Source organism: Alexandromys fortis, unplaced genomic scaffold, assembly GCF_014885135.2.
Source record: "Alexandromys fortis isolate MF-2015 unplaced genomic scaffold, M_Fortis_MF-2015_v1.1 scaffold_173, whole genome shotgun sequence".
Lineage (NCBI taxonomy): Eukaryota > Metazoa > Chordata > Mammalia > Rodentia > Cricetidae > Alexandromys > Alexandromys fortis.
The window spans coordinates 2284457-2301111 of NW_026068051.1; the positions used below are offsets into that span (position 1 = coordinate 2284457).

The 16655-nt window shown below is 37.6% G+C and overlaps 1 protein-coding gene across 1 annotated transcript in view; it reads left to right on the plus strand.

The window, feature by feature from the left end:
* Positions 1-16655, plus strand: part of Usp32 (ubiquitin specific peptidase 32) — a 131118-nt gene that overhangs the window by 36297 nt on the left and 78166 nt on the right. Inside the window, exons 3-4 of the mRNA XM_050119575.1 lie at positions 8915-9020; positions 11771-11944. Of these exons, the coding sequence (XP_049975532.1) occupies positions 8915-9020; positions 11771-11944 (280 nt within the window). The remainder of the gene's footprint in view (positions 1-8914; positions 9021-11770; positions 11945-16655) is intronic.

The window sequence follows — 16655 nt, forward strand, 5'->3', positions numbered from 1 at the left end:
AATAAATAAATAAATAAATAAATAAATAAATAAATAAATACAAGCAACAAAAAAATAAGGAGGAAATCATATTAACAGTCTATAATTATATATCAGTTGCAAAATCAAAAATGCAAACCTGTGGGTCTTCAGTGTTCCCATTCAAACTTTAAGAATACAGCACATCTAAACTAGGACCTGTTTCCTACTCAGCAAGAAAAATAACTGTGAGGAAGATGAAATCTTGTTTTAAATTTTTAAACTTCATATGAACTGGTTGTAAAGGTATCAGATCCCCTGGAACCAGGGTTACAGAGAGTTGTAAACTGCCTTCTGGGTCCTGCGAATTGAACCTGGATCCTCTGGAAGAATAGGCAGTGCCATTAATCACTGAGCCATCTCTCCAGTCCCAAGATGAAATCTTTTAAGAAGACACTCCTGCAAAATTTAAAAGCAAATAGAGAGAACACAGGGAGGTAAGCTGAAGCTTATAAACCAAGCGTTTAGGTAATGAAGGCATGAGGATAAGGAGTTCAAGGCAAGCCTCAGTTATACCATGAGTTGGAAGCCAGTCTGATCTATATGACAGACCCTGTCTCAAAACAAAACATTTAATAACAGAAAAAGAATTAAAATAGGGTGCTGGAGAGATGATGGCTCAGCAGTTAAGAGCACTGATATTCTTCAAAAGGACCTGGGTTCAATTGCATGTGGCTCACAGCATGCAACATGTGTGAGCCACATGTTGTATGTTTTATAAATTTTTATTGAATGGAGTTGAGTCTGTAAAATTAAACCTGTAAGTGAAATAGAAGCTTATTGGAACTTAAATTCTTATTTAAATTATACCAAAATCTTTAAATAAAATATGCTGAGTTTGAAAGCATTCTTTTTCTAAAAATAATGTTTATTATTTTGTAGTAACATGCACAGATGTATTGTAATTCTGAGTATGACTAAGAGTAAAATTTATAAAACAAGATTATGATAGAAATTTTAAGCTTAATATTAAATATGAGCCCTAATTCTGTATTTTTTTTATTGTTTTTAGCAAGTTTTTATTTTTTATCCCCCTCCCCCCCGAAACAGGGTTTCTCTGTGTAGCTTTGGAGCCTGTCCTGGAACTCATTCTGTAGACCAAGCTGGCCTCGAACTCACAGAGATCCTCCTGCTTCTGCCTCCCAAGTACTGGGATTAAAGGTGTTCACCACTGCTGCCTGGCTATTTCTCATATTCTTGTTTTCCCTTAATAAGTTTATCTTAAGTGCTGTTATAGTACAAAAATGTTGAATTTATTTTTTATTTCAAGATATAACAAGCAATTTAATACTTTGATATTATCTACCAATTAGAAAAAGGGACATAGCCCGGGTATGCTGGTGCACTAGACAGGCAGAGGCAAGTGAATCTTTGTAACAAGGCCAACCAGGCCTACACAGTGAGGCCCTGTCTCAAAAAATAAAATAATGAAGGTCGTCATAGTGATTTATAGAAAATGCTTTCAAATTCAAAGACTTCAGCCTTTTTTTTCCCCCCTCTCTGCTCCTGTACTTAAAGTCAGTCAGAACTGTTTCATGTTGCTAGGAACAATTTAAATTACAGTATTATATCTCCTTGGATTGTATATAAACATCTATGTACACATTCTTATTTACCTAACGTCTCTTTTTAAATTGGGTTGTCTTTTTATTGAATTTTAAGATTAGATATAGCCCCTTTTATAAGATATGTGGCTTGCAGACAGTTTCTCCCACTCTTTATGGTTTCTCATTACTTCCTGGTGCCTTTTGAGTCACAAACTTAAATTTGGCAAAGTCTATTTATCACTTGTGCTGTTCCTTTTCTTTTTAAGAAACCAGTGCTTTACCTAAGATTGCAAAGATTTACTCATGTATTCCCTAAGAGTTTTGTAATTTTAGCTTCTTAGAGAATCCACTACTACCAGCCCAGGGATGGCACCACCCACAATGGCTGGGCCCTTCTGCATCAATCACTAATTAAGAAAATAGTCAGCACTGGGGAGACTGAGGCAGGCAGGTCTCTGTAAGTTCAAGGCCAGCCTGGTCTACAGAGCGAGTTCCAGGACAGGCTCCAAGACTACAGTTTCTTTGTAACTTTGGAGCAAGTCCCAGATCTAGACCAGGCTGGTCATGAACTCTCATGGAGTTCCGCCTGCCTCTGCCTCCCACGTGTTGGGATTAAAGGCACATGCCACCACTCCCTGGCGCAGCCTGAGATTTTATGGAAACATTTTTCTCAATTGAGGTTCCCTCCTCTCAGATAACTCTAGCTTGTGTCAAGTTGATGTAAAAATTAACCAGCACAGCCTTTAATCCCAGCACTTGGAAGGCAGAGGCAGACAGATTTTTCTTAGTTAGACACCATCCTGAAAACATAGTAAGTTCTAGGCCAGGAAAGGAAAAAAAATATGGGGCTAAAAAGGTGGCTCATTGGTTAAGAGCATTGACTGCCTTTCCAGGGAATCCAGGCTTGATTTCCAGGACTAATCTGAGAGTTCATAAGTGTCTGGAACTCAACTCAGCGATCTGATATTAGGGCACTTTTCTGACCTCCACGGTACCTTATTGCACAGAATATATACAGATGAAAAACCCATGCACATAGAAATAAATCATTTTTTAAAGTTTTGGCAAAGTTGAAGCATAATTTCTTTTCTAGTGATTATCAAGTAGAGCTATGAAAAAAGCCATGTGGTTAAAATAGATAGCACTGTGTTAATAATTGGCTATAACCATAAAAAATAAAAGTAAATAAAATTTAAAAACTAAATGGGGCTGGAGAGATGGCTCGGTGGTTAAGAGCACCAACCAGCATTCAGTTCCCAGCACCCACCTGGCAGCTAACAACTGTCTGTAATTCTAGTTCCAGGGGATCTGACATCCATGGGAAAACACCAATGCACACAAAAATAAACAAATAAATAAATAATTGGCTATTACAAGGTCTGGCCACCATTAAAATTAGGTGATTGGGAAATCTAAATTACTAGATTTAAGCTTGGTCGTAGATATTTTATTTATATTGTAAGATTTCTGTATGACCCTTTATATCTTTATATGATACTTTCTGTCTTTTTTTATTTCGAGAGTAATTTATTTCTTTGTGCATTTTTATAATAAAAATATCATAAAATTAAATTTTATGATATGCTCTTTTTTAAAGTTCTTGTCTAATACCTATAGTATTTGTGTCACAGTTTGATACTTACTGGTTGTTATTTTCTAATTGAGTAAATATTTTCTTGGTCTTCTATATTGAGGAATTTTGGATTACAGTCTAGACATTTGTAATGTTCAGAGTCTCTGAGTCTTGAGATGTAACAGATCATGATGACAGTGGACTTAGGATAAAGCTTTGTACTTGTCTTCTCTTGCTTATTTTACAATGTCAGTTACCTTTTTAAAGCCTGTACAGCCCTGTTTGGATTTATCCTACAGTGACTAGTCTTAGACTCAATTTTAGGTCAGACTGGTTTGTCTTTTAGGGTTAGGCAGACCTAGAAGTTACAAAGAACAGTTTTCCTGCTTCTTCCTCCCCTTAGTGTTCACATGAATTTCCTTTTCTCTGGAGCTCCTATTTCCAGTCCTGTCAGAGATGCCTACTGTGCCACACACTTCTTGAATTTGTCTGTATCCAAGGAGGAGATATAGGGGGAAGGAAAACAGAAGAGGTCAGGAAGAAATGGAAATTTGGGGGGCTGGAGAGATGGCTCAGTGGTTAAGAATGCTGCCTGCCCTTCCTAAGGTCAGTTCCCAGCAACCACATGGTGGCTCACAACCATCTGTAATGAGGTCTGGTGCCCTCTTCTGGCCTGCAGGCATACATGCAGACAGAATACCAAGAATACTGTATACATAATAAATAAATAGATTTAAAAAAAAAAGAAATGGGAATTTGTCCCATTCTCTTGGGACTGTAATGTGATAAACTACATAATACCTTCTAAAGATTCCTAGATCCTAGTTCATGGAAGTTACATGTAGAATGTGTCTGGAATTCTAGAAATCTGGATGTTTAAGAGATTCAAGTTTATCACTTCTTACCCTATGTGAAATTATTTCTTTTAGAATTAGAGAAATGCTTAAGTTAGCACCATTGGTAGATTTGTGTAGCCTTGTATTCTTAGTCATTTGCTTAAATATCAGTTTGAGATATTCTTCAGATGATTTTGAAAATTTATTGTGAAAAAATTATTCCAATACTAATACTGAAGATACTTACTATTTTTTGTTTTGTGATGAGTGAAGCATTAGCATTGCCCTTGATTTAGCAAAGTGAAACTTTTGATAACAATGTTTAATACTCTCATAGGGTTTATCAAGTTTTGCTTTTCCTCTTTCCCATATTTATTTAATAGTTGAGTGATAACAGTGTGTAGGTCAGTACAGGGTACTGAAGATTCTAGGTTACAGTATGAGCTGGTATCGATTTAAAAAAAAAAAAACAAAACTTGGTCTGAACTTGCCTGCCTTTTACTTTGCAAGGACAGGTCAAGGTAATAATTACAGTGTGCCGTAGTTTGTTTAATACTTGCTTAAATGGGACATTCTTTGACTATATGGCTCTTGCTTACAACGAATTTTACATTTAAGAAAATAAGAGTACTAAGGGCGTGGCTTAGTAATTAGAGCAGGTTGCCTTATTGGCAAAACCTCCCAGTTTCTCATCCTGGCACCGAGAGAGAAGGTAGGGGAATTGTATGCTATTAGGTGAGGTGTTTTTCTGTCTTGGGCGTGTGGAAACTTAAGAAAGTAACCTAATTTTCCTTTGGAACTGGAAGCATTATTAATGGGATGAAGAAGATAATATGTATCTGTGGGAGTTTGTTTGTATGGTGGTAGCAGTTGGCTAGCTTTTAGTTGTTTGAAACAAGGCCTCAGACTTACTATGTAACAAGGAGTGATCTTGAACTACCACTGATCCTTTATTTTCAGAGTGCTGGGATTCAGGCATACGCTACCATACCAAAATTTCAGAGGTCTTTTATTACTACAACTACTACTATTTTTATTTTACTTGTGCGTGTGCGTGTGTATGTGCGCATATGCATGTGCTGGGTGTGCATGTATTAAGTTTTATGTATTTTTTTATAACTTAGTCCACATCTGAACTTCATGGTTTGATAACCTGTGTTTTCTGTAAGGTATATGCCTTTTGGTATAATAAGACAGTTGGAACCATATGCAGTATAGTTTGCTGTTGTCCAGCCAAAGTTCCTTTGGTTCCTGATTCTCATTGGGTCGAGATTGGAATACTTAAGACATTGTTTTGGATATTGGAATTCCTCATTTAAATGTGTTTGAGATCCTTTTGTTTTATATCCCAGAGAAACCAGTAGCAACTTCTTTTTACTGATGCTATCTATTAAAAAGGGTTTTGGTGGGGCGGTGGAAAGAAAGAAGGAAGAAAGGAAGGAAGTAAAAGTTTTGTTGTTTTAGCTGAAGCAAAATTCCTACTACTAATTTTCATTGCATATTCCCCTTCCCATCTACTTTTTGAAGGTCAAGACTGATTTTGTAATAATTCCTTGGAACAAATACTAAGCTCTTATGAAGCCATATATTTGAAGGACAGTAAGGTATTCATTTAATATCCTTGAACTGTTTGCCATTAGTGACAGTATTAGTTACTTTTATGCTGATGTGACTTGATAAGAAGCAACTTAAGGAGAGGTTTTATCTTGGTTTTATAATTGGAGGAAGTCCTGGTCATTAGGGTGGAGAAAACATGGTAGCAGGAATATGAGAGCGCCATTCACATTGTGTCTCCAGTCAGTAGGCAGAGAGACGTGAAAACTGGTGCTCAGTTTTCCTTTGTCTTTCTATAATTACCAGTCTCTAGTTTGTAGAGCCTCCAGGGTGGCTCTTCCCTGTTCAGTTAGACCTCTTTGGAAATATTCCCTCAGACAAGCCCAGAAGTATCTTGTAGGTAACACTAAATTCATTAAGTTAGCTTTTCTTTTTTCTTTTTCTTTTCTTTTCTTTTTTTGGTGGGGACAGAGTTTCTTCGTGTAACACTAGCCATCCTGGAAGTCGCTTTGTAGACCAGGCTGGCCTCGAACTCAGAGATCCACCTGCCTGTGCCTCCCAAGTGCTGGGATTAAAGACGTTTGTCCCACCAACTGGCTAATTCATCAAGTTAGCATGGTGCATTTTCTCATTAGGTTTGTATGTTTATTTTTAATAGTTTTATTAGTGTATATTAACTATATGCAATAATAGATTTTGTTCTTAAATTTTGTATACATATATAATGTATGTATTTTGATCATTCATTCCCCATTATCCTCTCTTATCCCCTGCTGTTCTTACTGATCCCTTTCTGCCTCCCAGCTAGTCCTCTGTCTTTTTTTGGTCAAAACCTGCCCTCCACAGTGACATATGTCTTCCAACAAGGCCTTACCAACAAAGCTATCCCTTCTTCTAATAGTGCCACTTCCTATGAAATTATAGGGGCCAATTACATTCAAACTACCACAAGTCCTGTTTTGTCTGGAAGATACTGTTTTCTTCTTATCATCCATCCCCTCTGGCTCTTACAATCTTTCCAGCCTCCTCTTTTGCAGAATTCCCTGAGCCATGAGGGGAAGGATTTGATGAATACATCCCATTTAGGATTGAATGTTACAAGATCTCTCAATCTCTGCTCATTTTTCAGTTGTGTGTCTTTGTAGTTTTTATCTTCTGTAGGAAGAGGCTTCTCTAATGATGGCTCAGTGAGGACCCTGATATATAGGTAGCAGAATGTCATTAGGCATTATTTTATTGTTTGTTCCTTTAGTGGAATAACAGTGTTTGGTTTTCCCCTAGGTTCCCTCACACAACTATGTCCACCCAAAACTTACTATTGATTAGATATTTCCTGGAAAAATCATTTCTTCATTAAGAAATTCAGATCTGCCAAATTTGCCTGAGAAACTGAATTTAATAGAATAATATTTGCAAAAGAAAAAGTATTTGCTAAAGATTGTTTGCCTAGAAAATGTTTTTGTAGATAAAAATGAATTGATGGACCACATGTTCACCCAAATTTTAAATGGAAAGTATTTGTTCTTATGAATATTACATAAAGTTTAAGTTCTGAAGACATTAACTTGATGCCACTGACTATTTACTTTTGTTTTCCTTCAAGATTAGGGATTGAGCCCAGAGCCTTGCACATGCCAAAACATGCTTTATCAACTAAAATATATCCCCCAACCAAGTCCTGCTGACTTTTAGTCAGGTGCTTTAAAAGGTATATTAAAGTTTACTCAGGAAAAGTATTTTCTGAAGCAATAGCCATGAATTTATATCCCAAATACCTGAGATTATAGGCCTGTACCACCAAGCCATTTTATGCACCTTTTATTTTTTTTTTAATTTTTTTTGGTTTTTCGAGACAAGGTTTCTCTGTGGCTTTGGAGCCTGTCCTGGAACTAGCTCTGTAGACCAGGTTGGTCTCGAACTCACAGAGATCCACCTGTCTCTGCCTCCCGAGTGCTGGGATTAAAGGCGTGCGCCACCACTGCCCGGCGACCTTTTATTTTGTTTTGAGACAGTGTCTCACTGTGTAGCTCTGGTTGACCTAGAACTCACTATATAGACCAGGCTAGCCTTGAAACTCATAAAGATGTTCTGGCCTCTGTTTGCTGATCATTTTGGATTATAGACATGCAATACTATGCCTAGCCCTTGTTTATTTTACATGTGTGTCCATGCCATGATGTACATGGTGAAGATCAAGAAAACTTGCAAAAGTTGTTTCTTTCATTTTATCTTGTGGGTTTAAGGGATTGAATTCAGGATGTCAGACTTAGGGGTGAGCTCCCTTAAACACTGAGTTGTCTCACTAGCTTATACTGTGTATATGTGTCTGTCTGTCTGTCTGTCTGTCTGTCTGTCTGTCTGTCTGTCTGTCTGTCTGCATGTACTTTGGTTTTTTTGAGACAGGGTTTCTCTGAGTAACAGTTCTAGCTGTCCTGGAACTAGCTCTTTTAGACCAGGCTGGCCTCCTCAAACTCACAGAGATCTGTCTGCCTCTGCCTCTCGAGTACTGGGATTAAAGGTGTGCACCATCACTGCCCAGCCATAATTTTTAAAAGGTCGGTCGGTCGGTCGGTCGGTCGGTCGGTCGGTCGGTCGGTCGGTCGGTCGGTCTGTCTGTCTGTCTGTCTATCTATCTATCTATCTATCTATCTATCTATCTATCTATCTATCTATCTATCATGTATGCAGTGTTCTGTATTACTTCAACAAAGAAGAGGGCACCAGATCTCATTATAATTGGTGGTTGTGAGCCACTATGTGGATGCTGGGAATTGAACTCAGGACCTCTGGAAGAGCAGCTAGTGCTCTTAACCTCTGAGCCATCTCTCCAACCCCCATACATAATTTTTGAGTAAAAAATTTTAATAATGAATAAGTAATTTGTAATAATTTTGAATAAGTTCCTTTTATGTCTAGTTTTTATTCTATTATAAATAATGTAATAAATTTCTGTTAATTTTTTGTGATTTCTTTAGAATTCTGAAAATTAGGGAATGTTGTTCTTTGTAATCACAATAATAAATGTATAAGTGTAGTCGAAGTTAAAGGATACTCTATAACTGCATAAATTCTTTATCAAATTATTGCTGCTTTAAAGGAAGTCATCTCCCTCCCCCCACTCCCACCTTTTGGACCTTGATAAGGATCCAAAACAAAATAAGTGGTCAGTTGTGTCATCCTGTAATGTGTGCGTGGTTAGAGTAGGTGGGCATATCAGCTGAGTGTTGTAATAAGGTACAGAAGAAGAATCATTATCATTTCACTAAAACTAATCAGAGCCTTGTCTGAAGATGGAGACAAGGTTTAGTTAAGGATGATGACACCTCCTGTCCTTGATAACTGCAGCATCTCTAAGGTTGGCTTTCTCACGTTTTTTTTTTCTTCAGGTGATTTACTGTTCTTTTGGTGGAACATCCAAAGGGCTACACTTCAATAACTTAATAGTTGGACTTGTTCTCCTTACAAGAGGCAAAGATGAAGAGAAAGCAAAATGTAAGTTCTTTATCTTAGGTTATAATATCCTATGTGCAGAATAATTTACTGAAAAATCTGAAAGGCAAAGAATGTAATGGCTATTTCTCCAAAGACACACAGCTGACCAATAAATAAGCACTTCAAAACTGTTCAGTGTAGCTAGTCATCAAAGTCAACTAAAACCACTGAGATACTACATCACATTTTAAAATATAATAACAGTGTCAACGTCTATAAAAATTGCAGTCTGTTGTTGGTTGTTTTTACTCTTTGTTCTTTTTGTGGGGCCCACCACCCAACTCCCAAATAAATACACACACAGGCTTAGCTTGGGTTATTTCTAGCTAGCTTTCCTTAACTTAAATTATCCCATCTACCTTTTGCTTCTAGACTTTTTCATTTTCTTCTGTATATCTTATTTTCACCTTTACTGCTTAGCTGGTTCTGTGGTTGGGTGTCTGGCCCCTGTTGCCCTCTCCTTGTTCTCTCGCTCCTTCGTCCTTTCTTCCCAGATTTCTCTTCTTACTTATCATTCTCTCTGCCTGCCAGCCCTGCCTATCCTTTCTCCTCCCTTGCTATTAGCTGCTCAGTTTTTTATTAGACCAATCAGGCTTTTTTAGACAGGCACAGTATCACAGTTTTATAAGAGTTAAACAGATGCAACATAAAAGAATGCAACACATCTTTACATCATTAAAACAAATGTTCCACAGCATAAACGACTGTAACACATCTTAAAATATATTCCACAGCAGCTGTCCTTTGCTTTGGGGAGTATAAAATGATAGTGCAGCCACTTTCGCTTTTGTTTTTATTCACTTATTTTTGGTGCTGGGAATTAAACTCAGGGCCTATCTGGATGGATAAACAAAATGCAAATTTCTGTACAATCTAGCCTTACTTTACAAGGAAAGGAAGTCAAGTGATGACTGATCCATGCTAAAAACATAGATAAGGCTTACAAATATTTTACTGAGGGGTTGGAGAGTTGGTTCAGCAGTTAAGAGCTTGTATTACTCTTCCAAAGGACGTGAATTTGGTTCCAGCACCCATGTCATGAGTCTCATGACCGCCTGTAACTTCAGTCCTAGAGGATCTGACATCCTCTTCTGTCCTCTTGTAGGTATATCCCATATATGCACGCACGCGCACACACACACATACATGTAAATATCTTTAAAACATATATTCATATATTTAAAACACATTTGAGTCAGGCAGTGGTGGCTCATGCCTTTAATCCCAGCACCTGGGAGGCAGAGACAGGCAAATCAACAAGAGATAGTTCTAGGACAGCCAGAGCTGTTACAGAGAGAGACCCTATCTTGGGGGGTGGAGGGGTAGGAATTCTGTCATCTGCGTTACATATCTTGATGTCTTTTTTAAGAAAGGAAACAGTTTGCTCTGTTTGACAGCACATCCCTATGATCCCAGCACTTGAGAGATAGAGGCAAGAGGATCAGCAATACTCCAGGGTTATCCTCAGCTACAAAGCAAGTTGGAAGGCTGTAAGATACCCTGACTTTTTTGTTTTGTTTTGTTTTGTTGGTTGTTTGGGGTTTTTTTGAGACAGGTTTCTCTGTGAATCCCTACCTGTCCTGGAACTCACTCTGTAGGCTAGGCTGGCCTCAAATTAAGAGATCCACCTCCTCTCCCTCCCAAGTGCTGACTAAAGGTGTGTGGCACCCTGCTGGCATGACACCCCATCTCTAAGAACAAAAAGGAAATGTGATGAATAATTCTTACATCTTTTCAAAATCCCAGTATTGCTGCCTTTCTTAGAGATGAGTGCTCTCAAAAATGTAATGACCTCTTTCACCTTTTGAACATTTTTATGCCTTATATTTATATCTGTAAGCATATCTTCAAGAGTTTGGCCTTTTTTCTGAATATCATTTTATTTAATGCTTATTCATCTTGAAGTACCTATTCTGTTTAACTGCTATATGGTATTACATTATCTGTACTCATACATCTCAGTTTGTTTTCTCAGTAAATGTTTATTTTGTTCCTAATTTTTGCTCTTACAAACAATAGTTGAGTGAACATACTGCATTTTGTGCACAAGTATCAACATTTCTAAAAGTTAAAATGGGATTGTTTAGAATTAGAGTTTCTGACTTATATCTTTACTTTTTCTAGATTTTGGCAAATCCAGAATGGTTACATTTATTTGTATACTCATTAACATTTTCTTGGGACAGGGTTTCTTTGTGTAACAGTCCTGATTGTCCTGGAACCACCACCTGGCCCCATTTTCTTTCTTTTTTTATTTTTTGCTTGTTTGATTTTTTTTTTTTTTGTCTTTGCCTCCACAGTGCTGGGATTAAAGGCATGTGCCACCACCCCAGGCCAGGATCTTTTATAATATGTGAATGAGGCCAGGTGGTGGTTTGATCCTGTTTCTTCCAGTCTTTGCTAGGACTTGGTATTAATCACATATATGAAAAAAACAACACAATTATTTTGAACAGTAATTTATATAGACAGGCATGGTGGCACACACTTGTAGTTATAGCTCTCAGGAGGCTGAGGCAGGAGTATTATAAATTCAAGACCAGCCTGGGCTACATAGTACTAACCCAGCCAAGACTGCAGAGCAAGACTCTCTCAAAAAGAAGAGCAGGAGGAAGAGGATAATGAAAATGACAACAATAGTAATAAGTTGTACTCATAAAATGCAGTAAATTATGTCTTTCTCTCCTTTTCCTGCTTCTACTAACTGTACTTGATGTATGCTAAGATTAACTTATTTTTCTTTCTCTTAGATATTTTTAGTCTTTTTTCAAGTGAATCTGGGAGCTATGTCGTACGGGAAGAAATGGAAAGAATGCTCCATGTGGTGGATGGTAAAGTCCCAGATACAATTAGGAAGTGTTTCTCAGAGGTATACTTAAAGATTTATATTTTATTTCTTCTTGTTGATGTAGTGTTAACTCTTAGTTTGTGGTAAATATGGCTATGATGGATGCTTGCGCACAGAGGATTCTTGGTATTTTTATATTCAATGATTAATGTTTCAACTCCTTTATGTGCTGTGCTCAATAAAGAGTATTCATATTATCTAATAATTCTACAAGAAAATAAAGTGAAATAAGGGAAGAAATGTTGATAGGGCGGAGGTAAGTGCTGCTCTTTTTAAGATAGCTCGGAAAATCTGTCAGATAAAGTGAAATTCAAGAGTTTATGTCTCAGATGGGTGTGATGGCACATACCTTTAATCTCTGCACTTGGGAGGCAAAGGAAGGTGGAGCTCTGTGATTTTGAGGCCAGTCTGATCTACAAAGTGAATTCCAGGACAGCTAGGACTGTTAAACAGAGAACACAGAGAAACCCTGTCTCAAAAGGACCAAACAAAACAAAACAAAACAAACACACACACACACACAAAAAAAAAACCGAGTTTATGTCTCTCATTGCTGCTGTGTTTGTGAACTAGAAAATCCTCGATTCTGGGACTGAAGAGATAGCTCAGTGGTTAAGAATGCATGCTACTCTTCCAGAGGACCCTAGTTTGAGTCTTGGTTCCCAGTTTGAATGGTTCACAACTTCACAGCTCCAGAGAATCAGGCATTTTGCTCTGTGGGGGCACCTACCCTTATAGGCACATACTCATATACATAATCTTAATTTAATAATAGTAAACTAAAACTTTAAAAAAGAAAAATCCTCAATTCTACTATAAAGACAATTACTTATTTATATTTACACTATAATACTACACACTCCCACATAGATACACTGACACTGTTGCACATGCAGGCTCCTGCAGAGATTATAGGTGTACACTAGATCTATTTAGCATTTTCATGTGTTCAGTACTACAGAATAAACTTCTATATTTTGGTTCTGCCATACTTACTTGAAGTTACTGTAATAGTATTTTAGTACTTCAGTACAAATTGGGGTATACTTTGTTTCTTTCTAATAACAAAAATTGCTGGTCAGAAAAAAAGTCTTTGCAAATTGAATTAATGGATTTCACGAAGATAGCAAATGTCATTAATATTCTATTCTTTTTTTTCAGAGAAAGTGATAATAGTTTTACATTTAAATAAGGCTTATTCAGTCATTCTTACTTTGCTGATGGGAACTAAAAATGATTGGCCATCTGTCCCTTAAAATTATTGACAGTAGCATATGCTTTAGGTGGTAATTAGTGCTCTAAGGAAATTAAGTAGAATAAGAGGTAGGTGCTGGTGGGGAGAAAGCAGCTAAGTGTTCTCTTATGTGTGGGATAACTATGAAATTCTGTCAGATAAAGTGAAACTCAAGCAAGGATTTATATTCATAAGGATACCTACCTCCCTGAAGAGAGTACAGTAAAGACGCTGAGGTGGAAGTGTGTTTTTCTCTGTCAGAGAAGCAATAAGGCTCATTTAGTTGGACTAGAATTAACAGTGGAATAGTAAGAATCAAAGTGGGATTATTGGGGCATTGAGAATGTCTGTTAGTTACTTTTTTATTGCTGAAGCAAAAAACCATGACCAAGGCAACTTGTTGAAAAGTGTTTAGTTGAGCTTAGTTTCAGAGGTTGGAGTTCATGGTTGTGGAACAAAAGCTAGAGGCAGGAACAGTTTAAGGCTCATATCTTGATCCACAAAACACTATATGAGAGAATGGGAATGGTGAGAGGTTTTTGAAGCCTCAGAGCCCACCCCCATATGATACCCCTTTCTTACAAGGTCACACCTCCTAATCTTTCCCAAACAGTTCCATCAACTGGTGAGCAAGTATTCAAAGTATTCAAGTATTCATACTTGTATATGCTTTGGAAGCTATCTCATTCAAACCACCATCGGAGGTTATAGTGTGAGTCTTTGATTTTTACCTTAAGTAAGATAGAGATCCTTGGAAGTTTTGGGCAGATGAGTAATGCATAAGGTCCTTCTTCCTTTCTCTCCTCATTTCAAAATTTACAGTGCTAGCAGGTGAACACAGGGCCTTGTATATGCTAGGAAAGCATTCTACCATTAAGCCACGTCTCCAGACCTTTTCATTTTTATGTTAGATAGAGTCTCCATAAATTACTTAGGCTAACTTTGAACTTTCTTTACCAGTCCAGGCAAGCCTCAAACTTGCTATCCCCTTTCATTTTTCTTTAACTTTTGTAAGTGGCTGGGATTATAGAAATGCCTACTACACTGGCAAGTTGGCAGCATTCATTTTTTTGAGACTGGATCTAATGTACCCCAGGTGGGAGCCCTGGTAGGAGGCAATGATTATTTAGATCATGGCATATAGCAGTGAGATAGGGAGAGGTTATTAGATTCTATACTTAACTATTTTTAAATGTTTTTAAATTTCAGTTATTATTGTGTGTGTGTATGATATGTGTGTGTTTGTTGGTGTCATGCTGTGGTATGTTTACATACGAAAATCAGAGGACTGCTTTGTGGAGTTGGTTCTCTCCTTCCATCATTACTTGGGTTCTGGAAATGGAGCTTAGGCCACCAGGTTTGCTTAGTCAGCGCTTTTTCTTTCTGACCATCTTGCCAACCCTCCTGAGAGTCTGTCTGTTTTGAAGGTAGACTTACAGAATCTTTTCTTGTTTAGGTTAGAATAGAAAATCATGATTTGAATATTTAGAGTTTCTGTTAATGGAGATGGTTATGAACTAGAGAAGGCAGTTTGGGGAGTTGACTATGATTTAATTTGCTGCAATCTGCAGCCCTTTGTTTGTTTTGTTATGGGGTCTCCTATGTTGCCCAGATTGGTCCTAATCTCATATTCAATATTAAATCTGCTTTAATTTTCCAAATATATGGGGCTGCAGGTGTGTTCCATCATTTTTATTCTTGTTGTGTATAGTGTATGCATGTGAGTATGTGATCGCCTGTACCTGTATACATACAGGTGGCAGAGCAGGAAGTCTTGAGACAGTGTCTCTCACTGAACCTGAAGCTTGCCTTTTAGGTGAGCTTTAAGGGATTTATTGAGCTTAAGGGAACTGCCTATTTTTGTCCCCAGTGCTGGAGTTACAGGCATTTGCAGCCACGATCAGCTTTTTACGTGGCTGTTGTCTTAGGGTTATTATTGCTGTGATAAAAACAACATGAACAAAAGCAACTTGGAAAGGCTTACTTCAGTTTAAGGTTCCACATTACAGATCATCACTGGGGGAAGTAAGAGTAAGAACCTTGGAGGCAACATCTGATACAGAGGCTGTGCAGGGGTACTGCTTATACTGGCTTGCTGCTTCCCTCCTGGCTGCTTGCTTAGCCTGCATTCTTACAGTATCCAGGACCACAAGCCCAAGGATTGCACCACCCACAATGACTGGACCCACCTTTATCAGTTGTCATTTAAGAAAATGCACTATGGACTCGCCTTGTAGGCAAATCTTATATAGGCATTTTCACAATTGAGGTTTTTTTCGCAAATGACTAACTTGTGTCAATTTGACAGAAAACAAGCGGGCATAGGTAGAGGTGGAGGGAGGGAGGGAGGGAGGGAGGGAGGGAGGGAGGGAGCGCGCATAGGTGCTCTCAGAGGCTGTAGTCATTGGATCTGTTACAGGCAGTTATGAGCCACCAGATGTGGGTGCTAGGAATTGAACTCTGGTCCTTTGGAAGAGTGATGTGTACTCTTAACTGCATCTCTCAAGCACCCCCTTTTGGTTTTTGTAAAAATTTAGTTATATAGCCATGATTGACTAGATTATCATTGGTGATCAACTCAGCCTTCAGCCTCCTTTCTTCCCCAGTATTTGGCAGATGAGCTTGAAATTAATCGTTGCTATCAAACTTGTAATGGTTATTTAGTTACATACCTAATGGCTGTAAGCTGTCATACAGCCTAGTAACAAACATATTTTTATAGAGTTCAGGAGTTTTTAGGTATAGGACAAAGGAAAGAAAACCAAGCACAGAATTCATAAATTCATAAAATCATAACCATTTTTTAAAAAGCTAGTTGTAATAAATGATTCCACAGCTTTTAAGATTTATCCCAGTATCTTAAGAGTTAATGGTGTAAAAAGTGTGGAATTTATACTCCTTTACTTTTAGACAAACATGGTTAGAGTAAGAATAGGATGATAAAATCCTTAATCCCAACCATGTTTGCAGTGTCTTCTTGTGTCCATGTCTCAAATTTGAAACAAGACTGTCAGTGTTGTCTCCATAGTTTGCATTGCATTGATGCTAAGTGTTTTCAAGCTAGGAGGTTAAGCACATTGTACTTAGGAGGATCCTATTCAACAGTGCAGAAGTTGTTTTATATCCTTCAGCATTTCTATTAGGATTGGAGTTGCTAGGTCCCTGGATGCCAGTCTTTGTTGTATTTCCAGTGAGTTTTTTCTTTTTCTCAGAGAAATATCTAGTCCTTACTAAACTTAAGAGCTATTGTCGAAGCAAAGCTTACCTAGAGAGCAGTTTCAGCACAGTGTTGTTTAACCTAGATACTTTTTTTTCTTTAGAGATTTAGTAAAACAAATACTTGTAAAAGACATGAAGTTGAGAGGAGTATGTGTGGAGGGGGTTTAGAGGAACTTAGAGGAGTGAGATGGGGAGGTAGAAATGAATATTTCATTGTATAACTTGTATGAAATTTTCAAATAGTTCTTTTAAAAAGGAAAGCAAAAAGTGGAAATGAACTTGTTCCTTTGGCTGGGGGGGTTTGTTGAGATAGGGTCTTTTTTTTTTTTTTTTT